This window comes from Adiantum capillus-veneris, chromosome 5 (assembly GCF_014529385.1).
Source record: "Adiantum capillus-veneris isolate H3 chromosome 5, ASM1452938v2, whole genome shotgun sequence".
Classification (NCBI taxonomy): Eukaryota; Viridiplantae; Streptophyta; class Polypodiopsida; order Polypodiales; family Pteridaceae; genus Adiantum; species Adiantum capillus-veneris.
In genome coordinates this window covers 131770852-131783844 of record NC_140935.1, presented here as the reverse complement: position 1 = coordinate 131783844, position 12993 = coordinate 131770852, and the positions used below count along the sequence as shown (strand labels likewise).

Here is a 12993-nt window from a genome sequence, read left to right as displayed (position 1 = left end):
CAACTTCAAACTGCCTGATGAAAGACAGTGCCTTGGAGATATCTCTCCGTCCTGTGTAGTTATCAAACTTCACATCCTTGTCACCGGATTTGAAAATCCGCATCTTGCGGTGACGTCTGCGGTTATCCCTCTTGAACTGGGGCTTCTCTTTAGTAGCATGTAGGGAAGTAGTAGGAGTTTTCTTCTTGGGAGAAGATTTAGATACTGTATGAGAAGTAGATGTAGTAGTATAATCAGGAGAGTATGATGGAGAAGAGATAGAGACATCCTTGCTTTCATTAAGCAAAGAAAGTTATTTTTCCTGGCCCTTGCTCTTGGAAGGCCGTTTGTCCTGATCCGGAGATCCCTTGTGCGTTTCGGCACCTTTTTCCGCACCATCCACCTGCGGGTTGCTTCCATTAACAGGATTTTCTTGACGCCCATCGATATCCGTTCCTTGCGGCTTCTTGATTCTGTCCAAAGCCTTTTGGACAGCCGGTAACGAAATGAGTTGTTGCAATTCCGTGAGTTAGGCTCGCACTTGCTGAAGTTCGTCTTCAACGGTTCTTCCGTGGCTTGTAATGGTTCTTCCCGTTTCTTCCCGGAATTGTTCTTCTTTGGACAAGAGAAAGAGAGGAATCCGAGCTCTGATACCACTCTCACAAACAGGAGTGCACACGAATAATCAACAAGATGAAAATAAATAATTTTTCAACTAAACAAAGTTGAGGGAGAAGTTCGACACAGTATTTGGGACCAGAAGATGGGCTGGTCCCCCCCCTTAAAGAGAATCCTCTCCCCCCTTAAAGAGAATCCTTTATTAGGGAGAATCTTTTTACAAGCACAAGAACCGGAGAAAACCCCTCCGTTCTAAATCTTTGACTCAATGGTCGTTCCTTCCCGTAAGGGAAATCCGAGAGACGAGCTCTCAATCCTTTTTCTATCTGTACTCGGAGTCAAGACTCCGCAAACAATTTCTGAATTCCATTCCCGGAATTCCCAAGCGTAGGCCGAAGCCTTCTCGCTTCTCCTTCACGATGAAGTACCTGCAAACACACACACAAACACGCGACAACAATTCATATGGCGAATCCACAATAGATACCTGTCGCTCTTGCGCGGGAAAATCGACTTCTGCGCTTCGTAGTCTCGCGATCTCCTGCGGTAGAGTCTTCTCTTGCTGACGTTGGTAACCCTTTTTCAACGAGGGCATGTGGTGCTTTTATAGCTCCTTGGTCCAAGCACGAATAGCTGCTCGCGTAGAGATCGCGGCCGTTCTTTTTTTTTTTGGTTTTTTTTTGCGTTGCTTTACCCGAAATAGGGAGAGAGAATTCGCTGGCTGGTTTTGTTGCTTTATTTTCTAAGTGGCTGCTCGCTAGCTGGTTTTGTTGCTTTATTTTCCAAGTGGCTGCCCACTTATTAAGTGGGCGGCCGGCATATTTTAAAATTGGTATGAACTTGCCCACAAACTCAATAAAACCGTATAAGTTAAAAACAATGCCTTTCACAACATTTCCCCGGCGTCCCTTGATGCAACCACATGCACGAATGCAATGCAAAGATAGATTCCTCGCGGGAAAGCGTCTGCTCTTCCCGGAAAACTCGTTAAAATATTTCGCTTTTTAAGAAAAGCTTCTGAGAACCCATCTTTATTCTTGTGCTTGCGTCTTTACGCGTATTCCTCTTTCCAGTTCGGGTTTCCTGCCAGACCCACGAGATATTCCCTTTCTGATGCTCCCGTCACCCCATCAGGTGAAACATCAGGAATATTCGTTTCTCGGTCTCTCCCACCGAACTAACGGTAAAACCCCTTCGCGATGCTTAATGTCACCCATCATATGACGCATCAGAGTTTTCCGTTCCTGATGGCTTTTAATAATTCCAGTAGATCTACAGTTCCTAACCTTACGGTTCAAGTGCACATCTTTAAATATCCTAATTTCAATAAAAAGAAATTACTCGAGAAAATGAGAAAATAGTCCACTTAACAACACTTCATATGTGCATAAGGATTCAATGCAATAACAATTTACATTGTTTTGACAAAAGTATGAAGGTCTCATAAAGTCATTTGTACATATGATTGATTGACAGCCTTTCTTGCGGATACATGCGATGATAAAAGAGTAAGAGTGATTACCACACTAAATCATTTATGGCATGTATATATGGCATGCAATCGAGGACGTTTGCGATTTTAAGAGAGGGTATCTCACGAGAGTGTGACAACCATTATCTATATCTGCCGGTTTCTTTCCCTTGATTTCTATTTAATTTTTGGGACTCTCTTGTTAAAATCACAAATGCTCAAACATTGCGTGGCAATGTGAAACGGTTGTTGGCCGAGAGTTTCACCCTTAGGAGTCCAGGCCAGGTAGTCACGAGATGGTTGGGCCAATCGGCATTGGAATCCGACTAGTAAAGAAGTGGCTAGGCTCAATTAAAGTCATTCAGGCCCCGCAACAAGACTTTATAAGTTGGTGGATACTAGGAATTAAACCAAAAGGAGCAAACTGGACACGTGGCAGTAGGAGAGCAACCTGTAGATTAACTCTCACTCGAGAAGGTCTCATTCAAGAGGGGGCGTCCATTTTTGAGGCTGGAGGTTGATTTTGAGTTATTGTGCTACATAGTGTGTGTGAGTAGTGGGTGTAGGTGATCACAGCTTTAAAGGAAAGCTTGCCTTCTCCCTTGTCTCATGTAGCGCGATGATTTACTCTCCCGCGTCTCCTTTGCACATATGGTAATGCTCAACTAGTTGGGCTTCTCAGATGACCATGGATAGTTCTAGGGGTTTTATGCGCGTTTGCAAAGGCAAGAGCCTTGTGTATAGTAGACTGGATTAGCTAATCGCTAATCTCCTTCAAGTATGCACAGTTCCATCGCGAAGGAATGCAAAAACGGAGAGTTTTCTCGCGTGAAAACTCGTTTAATTTACAGGGTAATTGTCCCATTGCATGCGGGAGCTCTTGACACAGGTATAGACGTGTTTGCTCCGCTCAAAATGATGAGAAATAGAAAATTACAGCTTGTTGTGTTTTTTTTGTAGGTTTAGGGTTTCGGCCAGTTTTGATGCTTACAAGGGAAGCTAGGGAATTACCGTACATGTGTTTTGGTGCAAGTTGAAGGCCAAAAACAGAGATTTCAGCATGCTGTAATTTCTCGCCAGGTATTGTAAAGTGCTCTAAAGTGCGTGGAAAGTCATTGTTTATTGGGGATTTTGTTCATGGAGACTTCTATTGTGGTTATTTTACCGAAATCAGGTTAGAGTAGGGAAATTTCAGCCCGATAAAAGTGGGACAGCTTGTAGAAGTTTACAGGTTTTTTCCAAGTGTAATAAGAATAAAGAAATATCGAAAGGGGCACCAATCTTTGGGCCCAATAGGGTATCGCTGTCTGCTTGGAACGGCTCTAGCTGCCAAGCCGTGTTTTATTTGAAGTGTAATTTCAAGTCACAAGTTTATTCGTGAAGTTCCTCTGTGTCGTAAAGTTTAAAAGAGTAAAGATTTGGGTGAAAGCTTAAGTCTACCGCCCTACGGGCTGGTTTCATAAGATTTGTACAAAATCCAATGCCTTGTTTGCATCTTGAGGCCTTGAAAAAGTATCAAACTTCAAGGCTCTGGCCTCCATCTTTGCAGTCCTTTGGTCGCATCTCTAGGCCCTGAAAAGTATCAAACTTCAAGGCCTCTGTCTGTGAAGTCCTTTGGTTAATCCATCGGTGTGAAGTGGTCATACATAATTGGCGTGATGATGTGGTTGCGCTTTCACCCAAAAATTTCTAGGCCTCTCCTCGTCTTCGTCCTCATCGTCCATCCTCTTGACAGAGTATCCATATTTGTCTCTATACATGCAAGGTGGAGCCCTGGACAATACTCTTCGAGGCTGTAGTTTGTCTTCTTCCAACATCTCGTAGTCATCAATATCTTCGGCATCTGTGCCTCTGTCATTATTATCGTTAGAGAAAGTAGACCTCTCATAGTTGCTGCTAACCTTGCTTCCTCGATGCCTTCATGTGTTTGGCATAGTGAGGATCATGAAGAAGATCCTGCATAAGAAACTAGACCTCCTATTGCTGCTTCTCATCCTTAGTCTCATTTTTGTATCTGATTTAGGATTCTTTTTATGCTCGCCCTCCCCATCTACCACTTGTTCCTCATGCATTGATGCTTCTTCCTTTGCCTAAACTTCTTTCTTGACTTCAACTTCCTCTTCCACGTCTGCGTACTCTTCCTCATTATTTGGAGGAATTGTTGTTGCATTCATGGTGGTTGTAGAAATAGGATCGAACTCTCCACAGGAGAAAAGTCTACGGGTGCTCAGATACCACTATAATCGGCAAGTCATTGTAAGGCCAACGAAATAGACGACACACCATGCTTGAATTGACGTAGCAAGTAGGGCAACTAGAAAGAGATAACTGAAACTAGGCAAGACATCCTAGAGCGTAGTTCTCCACTCAAGTCATGTGCCCCTTGCGGTACTTTTTTGTTGATTGTTCTCACAGATAAAATAGCCCGGAGAGCTTTGGTTTGCAACCAACAGTGAGGAGGTCCCCTAGGTTCCATATTTAAAGGCATGTGGCCCATAAGCAACTGCGTCCCCAAAAGCTACAGCGCCCAAAAAAGTAAACTGCTTTCATGACTGGACCGAAAAGCTGCCGGCACATCAGCATCCAGTGATTCTCACTGCACGTCACGCACTGGCGGATTCAGTTTTGGCTTCCCTTATTCGATCGAACGAGCAGCAACTCGACTCATTCTCTCGCCTGGTATCCATGCACAAGAAGATTTAGAAATTTTCTCATGTAAGAAAACGGAGTCTATTTCAGTGTTTTTCATACGATGCATAACATCATGAGCTTCTGCTAGAGAGGCACCGCATACCTAGCTAGGTATGCAATGCCTCCCTCACAGAAGCTCATGATGTTGAGGTAAGTCACAATGTGGGAATTATTCTGAGAATTTGTCCAAAACTTCTTGTGACGGTGGCTTTTGCTTCAACTTCAGTCACTATGAGTTTGTAGCCTATTTATTAAGTTAGTCATTTTATGTATTTGACATAATGTATTTGGGCTGGGCTGGATGACTTTCTGTAGCACATATATAAGAGCCCTTGGGGTCCCATCATCTAATACAGACAAGGATGCTTTGCTTATATGAAGTCTTGATTTGGATTGTGCTTAAACACAAGCACTTGATGTGCTACATATTCAAAAACCTTCCTAGTTTGAGAGTTTCAGAAATTTTAGCCCAGGGAAATGATATTAAACAATATTACCTTGTACCTGCTATGCAAGTCATTGGTTCTTCCTTCCAATAAATGTCCCCACCAGAATAGTACAATGCGGAAGCGTAGATATGCCAGTAGCAGACATCCACGAGAGAGAGAATAGGGAAATTGACAAGCCAAGCTTGGGATTTCTCCCCTTAACTCTAACCAGTTTTCTACAAAGTGATACTCTTTCTTAAATAGGCAAAAAGGCTAAACAGAACAGACTGCACTTTAGCAGGCATCCTGTATTTTGTTTCGCATCAGAATCTGGCGATGTCTACTTGGAAGCTTGAAGACTACTGCAATCATAACAAGGTTGTGTTCATAGCAACTGTTGGTGCCTTCATATTTGCGATTCTTGCTGTAAGTTGAGCTATTAAGCATTGTCTATTTCTTTCGTTGAGAGTATGTGCCTGACCTTTTGCGGTGTGGCATTTCATTTTTTTTCAGTTATGGAGTACACCAGTTTTGACTCCCTTCAAGCTGATAACAGTTTCCAGTATAATCTAGGATCATTGTTGCTGTATCATGTCTTCTTAAGGAGTGCAGGAAAATTCTTACCTTGGTATGATATTAAGAACTCACTACAACAAGGCCAATTTCTTTGTGTTTGCTTTGTGATAGGGGAGGGCCTGTGTCAAATGTAAATTTCTACGTTTATCCCATTTTGCACAAAAGCTGCATGCTGTTTTACGTCAATTTTACAGTTGACTAGAAATCTTTTACTTGCTGAAGGGCAGTTTTCCCATCAGTCGTGTACTTTAGGAAGTGACAATAATGGTTGAAAAGGCTTAGTGCCTTAATGTTCAGTGTGTTCTGGAAAGAGGATTGATTTGGAATGATGCTAGTTGACTGCATCTGATTGAGACTTGAAGGGAATTTTGGCAGGTTGAGGGAATCAAGGTTGATGCAAATGAAGGTGGTGCAACAATCACTCGTGGCGGGCTGCCCTGGATAATTTTGCCTGCTGGATTTATTGGCTTTGACTTTGATGCACATCGTTTGTACAGTATTTGTTAGTCTGACCTTGCAAAAGTTTCATGCTTGTAATCTGCTCTATTGTCATATTTGGCAGACCTTGGATCATCATTTTGGGGGATGGTACTTGTTCGCGCTTCGACAGATCCTTTGTCAGCAAGAATTGCTGCAGCCTGCCTTGTTGCTGCTTTGATCATTGTATTACGTATTGCCAAAAATATATGTAATTTCTTTGCGTTTCTACATTTTTTTTTCTTGTTGTGTTGGCCTTGCCATTTAATAGCTAGATACCACCATCATAAGCTCATGACCATCTGCTCTTTCTCTGTTTCTGGATTTCTGCTTATGATGAGTATCAAAAACAGTGGTTTCTTCGCGGCCTTTGTATTGGTACTGCAGTAGACTCCTTCAAGCTCAATAGTTATTACATTGCCCTGGTTCAATTAGCATAAAAACAATGGGTGCAGTACATCATTTATGATATGTACTCGTGACACGTTCATTATTTATATGCAGGCTTCTTGATCTTTTTGGGTGCTATCTGGGCGTTGCAGGAGACGACAAAAGTGCGAATATTGAGATATGTTATTCTGCTCATGGGTGAAACATCTTATGTTCAGACTATTTGGGTGATGAACTTCAAAGTTTTGATATTACAACTTAAGGTACTATTTGTTTGCAGGTGTTATGAACAGCATGTTCTCTGTTTATGGTAATCATTAGAACATAATCTGGTTCATCCAATAAACTAAAAAAATAATGCATTTGGTCAAAGCTCAAGAGACTTAATAATGTCTTGAAAATGTTCTAATACTGGTTTATTGGTCTGGATTGCCATGAGAGTTATATTTTTGCAGATTATGACTGTTCTGGTATTAAAAGCACGAGTTTAAATTGTCAATTTGCATTTTATTTTGTGAAGGACCCCACTTGAGGGTTTATCATTTTGATGCTTGAGAACATAGACACAGAAGGGCCATTCTGGGATGGTTAAAGGACGCCATTTAGTTCTGGTTTGGCTGGTGGAATGTTTGAATTAGAATATCTTGTTCCAGAATCAGTTCTGACAACTTGTATATTGGAAGCTGTTTGAGAGAATTGGTGGGTGTGTATCTTCAAAGAAAGATACAATATGGTGGATATGTGTGTATGGGGTCCACCATGCTGTAACTCTTTGGTCTCATAGGTCATCTCTCTCTCTCTCTCTCTCTCTCTCTCTCTCTCTCTCTCTCTCTCTCTCTCTCTCTCTCTCTCCTCCTACGGCGTTAAAATTCTCGTGTTCTTGTTCTCCCTCCCCCCCTCCCCCCTTCCAATGAGCCATCACCTCCACGGAGGTCTGGGCTCACTATCTATCATCCCTATACACAGTTTCGAGGCAGCCACCTCCTTCAGATCCTCCAGAGATCTCCTTGCAGAGCTTCTAGCAGTGATGTTCTACCGAGCTATGCGTGAGGGCCTACCTGATACTTGGAGTTTGTCTACTATTGTACCTATCTTCAAGTCAGGGCACCTTATGGAGCCTAGGAACTACGGCACTATCATGATTGGACACACATTTGCACGGCTGTATGCATCCATCCTTGAGCAACAATTGAGTAGATGGGCAGAGAAAGAGGGTGCACGTGCTGTAGGACAGGCAGGTTCCAAGAGGGGTTTCTGTACTCTTGATCACATTCTGACACTCAGAGCCATTTTTGAGGAGGGGAGATCACATAGGAGATGGCTCTATTGTAGCTTTGTGGATTTCCGCAAAGCTTTCGATACAGTGCCCAGAGCTAGACTGGTGCACAGACTATAGGAGATGGGGCTACCCAGAGAGTTGATCTGGGGGATCATGGCTTTGATTTGGTTTACTCCACTATTGGGTTGAAGCAAGGTTGCCCGCTATCCTTAACACTATTTGGTATGTATGTGGATGAGGTTTGTAATTACATTGAAACGGATGGTGATAGAGGAGCACAGTTGGCAGGGACATGGAACCCACTATTGTTATAGGTTGATGATATTGTGTTGATTTCTAGCTCTCTAGAGGGGATGCAACGGCACTTAGATGGTTTGCATGCATTTGCTTACGATAGTGGATTGTCTATTAACCTTGGCAAAACCAAGGTTATGGTGTTTAACGCCACACCTCAGTGGGTCAGGAAGTCAACACCCACATTTACATATGGTCGGGAGACAGTGGAGTAGAGCTTATGCAAGCAACCTTAGGAGGATTGGAGAGGATGTCTTCGTAGGTTCAGTTTCAGGAACCTCGAATAAAGGGCAAATCTATTAGCATCGATGTATGGAGAGGCCTTTAGTCTTGATGATTTCTCTCACAATTCGGGCAAAGGCTTCAGTGCCACATAAGATTATTCGAGCCGAGCTAGCTGCCCCTCCCCTCGTCATCGGGGCACTTACTAGATCAATCTCCTTTATGCACAGTTTATGGGATCTCCCCAGAGACAGATATGCCCAGCTAGCCCTTGAGTCCTCTTGATAGCTAGCCTTGCAAGGTGATACATCATGCTGGTATGGGTAGATGACATCATGGTTTCAGCATGGACGATTGCCTCCATTCCAGTACTCCCTGGACACACCTCCCTATCTCTCACACGGACAAAGATCACTCATACGTTAGGATTCAGTTCAGCTAGATACCAGGAGGAGAGGGATACAACTGATACAGGAGTTGGGCACGAAGATAGCTTTCTATAGAGAGCATCTTCTCCATCTCACGCAGGACGGCTTTGTGACTAGGCCCTGATACATGGATACACACTTATCTCATGGGATACCGTGTGCTATTGGCCAGATACGCACATCCTTGCATCAGCTTCAAATCGAGACTGACAGATTTGGAGGAGTACCAACAGAGACCAGAATATGTTGCTTATGCCATATAGAACTAGAGACAAAGTTGCACTACATATGTCATTGCCCAGTGTACTATGAGATATGTTGCCGCTTTCATTGCTTGTTCAGAGAGGGTTTTGGACCACTTTCTAGAGTCATGAGATACGACGACCAGAGATGTCTAGGACTGTTTTTATTCGAGCTGCATAGATATAGAGAGCGCTTGCTGAGGACACCAGGGGAGAGCTAGTCTTAGAGGCGGATCACACATTTCTTCACACCAGCCATTGGGCAGCCAGAGGAACATTTGTCACAACAGAGTTCAGATCTCACCCACACCAGAGGTACGTTGATTGATCGAGCGATTGAGCTAGCGAGACCCCAAGTGCCCACGACCTCGGGGGGCTTCACATCATCTACGGAGGTTGCAACAGAGGATCCGGATCACTCTAGCTTGACATGCGAGACGCCCAGTTAGAGTCTTGACCATGGAGGATATTGATGAGATTCGCCAGCGACCGATGAGGGATCTCTCTGATTTTGATCCACTTACCTTTGTTGATTTGTATCACCCATTGTATCAGCTCTCATCCCCCCTACACAGCCCCATTTAGTTTAGCTGCGTAGCTCGCAGTAAAACTCTTTTTTGTACTCAGACATTGTATCAGATTCAACACTTGTAACTTTTTTGGTCTCATTGGTCACTCTGATCTTTTGAAGACGTTAATATCCTCTCTCTCTCTCTCTCTCTCTCTCTCTCTCTCTCTCTCTCTCTCTCACACACACACACACACACACACACACACACACACACAAGAAGGGGGTACCACGTAATCAAAATTACAGGCCCGAAGGCATTACATGAGCCCATAGGCACACAGAATATAACAGATCTGATTTTTGTGCTTGTTTGAAAGTTGGTTTAGACTGATAATCTGTGCATATAAAGCTGAAGGTCTGGTTTTTTTTGTTTATTGTATCTCTTGTCAATGAAGGATATGAATTTTGTTTTTCCTTGTTTTCTTAATGTAGACATGTATGATGATCTCATTTCACGGAGAGTACATTCTAGTGACGCTGAGAAGTTTGCAGAAATCTGCCCCTGTCCATGCAACAGACTAATGTGGGGCGTATTGTGGTAGGTTGACTAGCAATTTTTTGAATGCATTTTTGAAAATGGGAACCGGTTTGTCTCTTTATTGATTTGTATTTTCTTCTATTTTGCTTGTTTACTTCCAGCTAGATCCACATAAGGAATGTGTTATTTATGCAAGAAAGAGTGATTAAATTCTGTCTGTTATGAGGGGCTGTATGTTAATAATATGAATATACTTGGAAGTGATTTATTGCAAAATGTTCTGGCCCAAAAAAAGTGTGATAAGGATTTTTTTGATGTTGATGTTATGGTCTCGCCGAGGCCATTCAGCATTCATGTAATTATGGAGAATTTGATCTTCATCAAAGCTTCCTTAGTCTGCGAGAACAAGCTTATTGCCACTCATGAGTGGATTTCGGATAATCAGTCACATCCTTACTGAAATGTCAAAAAAGTTTTTGGTGATGCCATTTGGGCTTATCAATGCTCTTGCAACATTCAATAGGATGATGTACCGGATTTTTAGAGAGCACAAGCAGTAAGTTGGCGCATTCTTTGATGATACAATGTTTTCTCCAAGTCCGAAGCAGACCATCAAGAGCATCTAGCATGGGTGTTTAGAGCCACAATGTCATCAGTTCAAAGAGAAATGAGTTCTTTATGAGGGAGATGCACCTGTTTGGGCATGTGTCGCCTGAGGGTGTGTTGCCAAGGCAGTGAACGTGGTCTTCGAAAGGCTGAACTCAGCCCTTGAGACACATCAAGGTACATGTGTGGTATAGTTTCTGTCATCCGAAAATAGGGAGGGTTGACCTCTATGTGTGTGTGTGTGTGTGTGTGAGAGAGAGAGAGAGAGAGAGAGAGAGAGAGAGAGAGAGAGAGAGAGAGAGAGGTGGATATTGTTAGTCTGGAGAAGAGCCTAAAAAGGTTTGGATAGCTACCGATTTAACGGAAATGTAAGAGTCCTTACATCATGTCTTACTGATCCACATTGGATATATCTATCCATCATATTCAAGGCGACACTGATCTTTGTTGCAGTATTTTATGCCTTTTCTCATATTTTGCATAAAACATGCCATAGAGAAGGGAGAAAAGCATGAAATTTTTTGAGTGCCGCAGGGGAATGATCTCCTTCTCTTTGCTGTGCGCCTCTGTTTATCTTGGACTAGTGATCTTGGCAGGTGACCACATGTGGTTCTTTGTCAACTTGGACTAGTGATGTTGGGAACTTCTTCTTCCTTAGATCTTAAAGGTAGGGGGTATTACTCAGATCATGCCTTTGGGGTCAAAGACGAACAGGGAGCCGTAGTTCCAGATGGTGGTTATCGGAGAAGACAAGCTTAAGTAGGAGGCTGAGAGGGCACCAAGCAAGAGGTGGCATGCTATGAGCAACGAGAAGCTGCGTGCGCACATATATAAGCATTGAAGGCGCGCTGCCTTACTGGTCAGCTCGATGATCCTCAGCACTATCTCACACGGGCATGGGTTGGATGGGATCAATGGCCCACACCCAATTCGGCAATCGGGTGCGATCCAAAAATTTCTAGGCCTTCGAGGCTGTAGTTTGTCTTCTTCCAACATCTTGTAGTCATCAACATCTTCAGCATCTGTGCCTCTGCCATTATTATCGGCACGTGCACCCAAAACTCCTATGGTGGCCGTGTCAGAGAAAGTAGATCTCTCGTAGTTGCTGCTAACCTTGCTTCCTCACTCCTTGTATTAGACGCAGATTCTTATGTTGGATGTCTTTGCCTTGATAGTGCCTCTCTGCTGCCAAGATGTTGTATCCATCAGTGATGCCTTCATGTGTTTGGCATAATGAGGATCATGAAGAAGATGCTGCCTAAGAAACTAGACCTCCTATTGCTGCTTCTCATCCTTAGTCTCATTTGTGTAACTGATTTAGGATTCTTTTTTCGCTCGCCCTCCCCATGTACCACTTGTTCCTCATGCATTGATGCTTCTTCCTTTGCCTAAACTTCTTTCTTGATTTCAACTTCCTCTTCCACGTATGCGTACTCTTCCTCATTATTTGGAGGAACTGCTGTTGCATTATGGTGGTTGTAGAAATAGGATCGAACTCTCCGCAGAAGAAAAGTCAACTGGTGCTCAGATACCACTATAATCGGCAAGTCACTGTTAAGGCCAGCGAAATAGACGACACACCATGCTTGAATTGACATAGCAAGTAGGGCAACTAGAAAGAGATAACTGAAGCTGTAGGCGAGACACCCTAGAGCGTAGTCTCCACTCAAGTCATGTGCCCCTTGTGGTACTTCTTTGTTAATTGTTCTCATAGATACAATAGCCAGGAGAGCTTTGGTTTGCAACCAACAGTGAGGAGGTCCCCCAGGTTCTATATTTAAAGGCATGTGGCCCATAAGCAACTGCGTCCCCAAAAGCTACAGCGCCCAAAAAAGTAAACTGCTTTCATGACTGGACCGAAAAGCTGCCGGCACATCAGCATCCAGTGATTCCCACTGCACGTCACGCACTGGCGGACTCAGTTTTGGGTTCCCTCATTCGATTGATCTCCAACTCTACTAATCCTCTCGCCTGGTATCCAGTACGGTCGCTTTTGCTTCAACTTCAGTCACTATGAGTTCATAGCCTATTTATTAAGTTAGTCATTTTATGTATTTGACATACTATATTTGGGCTGGGCCAGATGGCTTTCTGTGGCACATATATAAGAGCCCTTGGGGTCCCATCATTTAATACAGACAAGGATGCTTTGCTAATATGAAGTCTTGATTTGGATTGTGCTTAAACACAAGCACTTGATGTGCTACATATTCAAAAACCTTCCTAGTTTGAGAGTTTAAGAA

General features: G+C 43.2%; 1 protein-coding gene across 9 annotated transcripts in view; it reads left to right on the top strand.

Annotated features, from left to right (window-relative positions):
* LOC147458126 (uncharacterized) overlaps positions 1–12993 on the top strand; it is a 32248-nt gene that overhangs the window by 18920 nt on the left and 335 nt on the right. Inside the window, exons 2-8 of one of the 9 annotated variants that reach the window (XR_015188199.1) lie at positions 5489–5613; positions 5701–5815; positions 6139–6451; positions 6594–6618; positions 6745–6828; positions 6911–6940; positions 10099–10204. Coding sequence is in view for 8 of the 9 variants with exons in the window: in XM_086512871.1 (XP_086368997.1) it covers positions 6349–6451; positions 6745–6893; positions 10099–10188 (342 nt within the window). In the remaining variant the exon portion in view is untranslated. The other 8 variants (XM_086512873.1, XM_086512871.1, XM_086512866.1 and 5 more) reach the window with 8 other exon arrangements.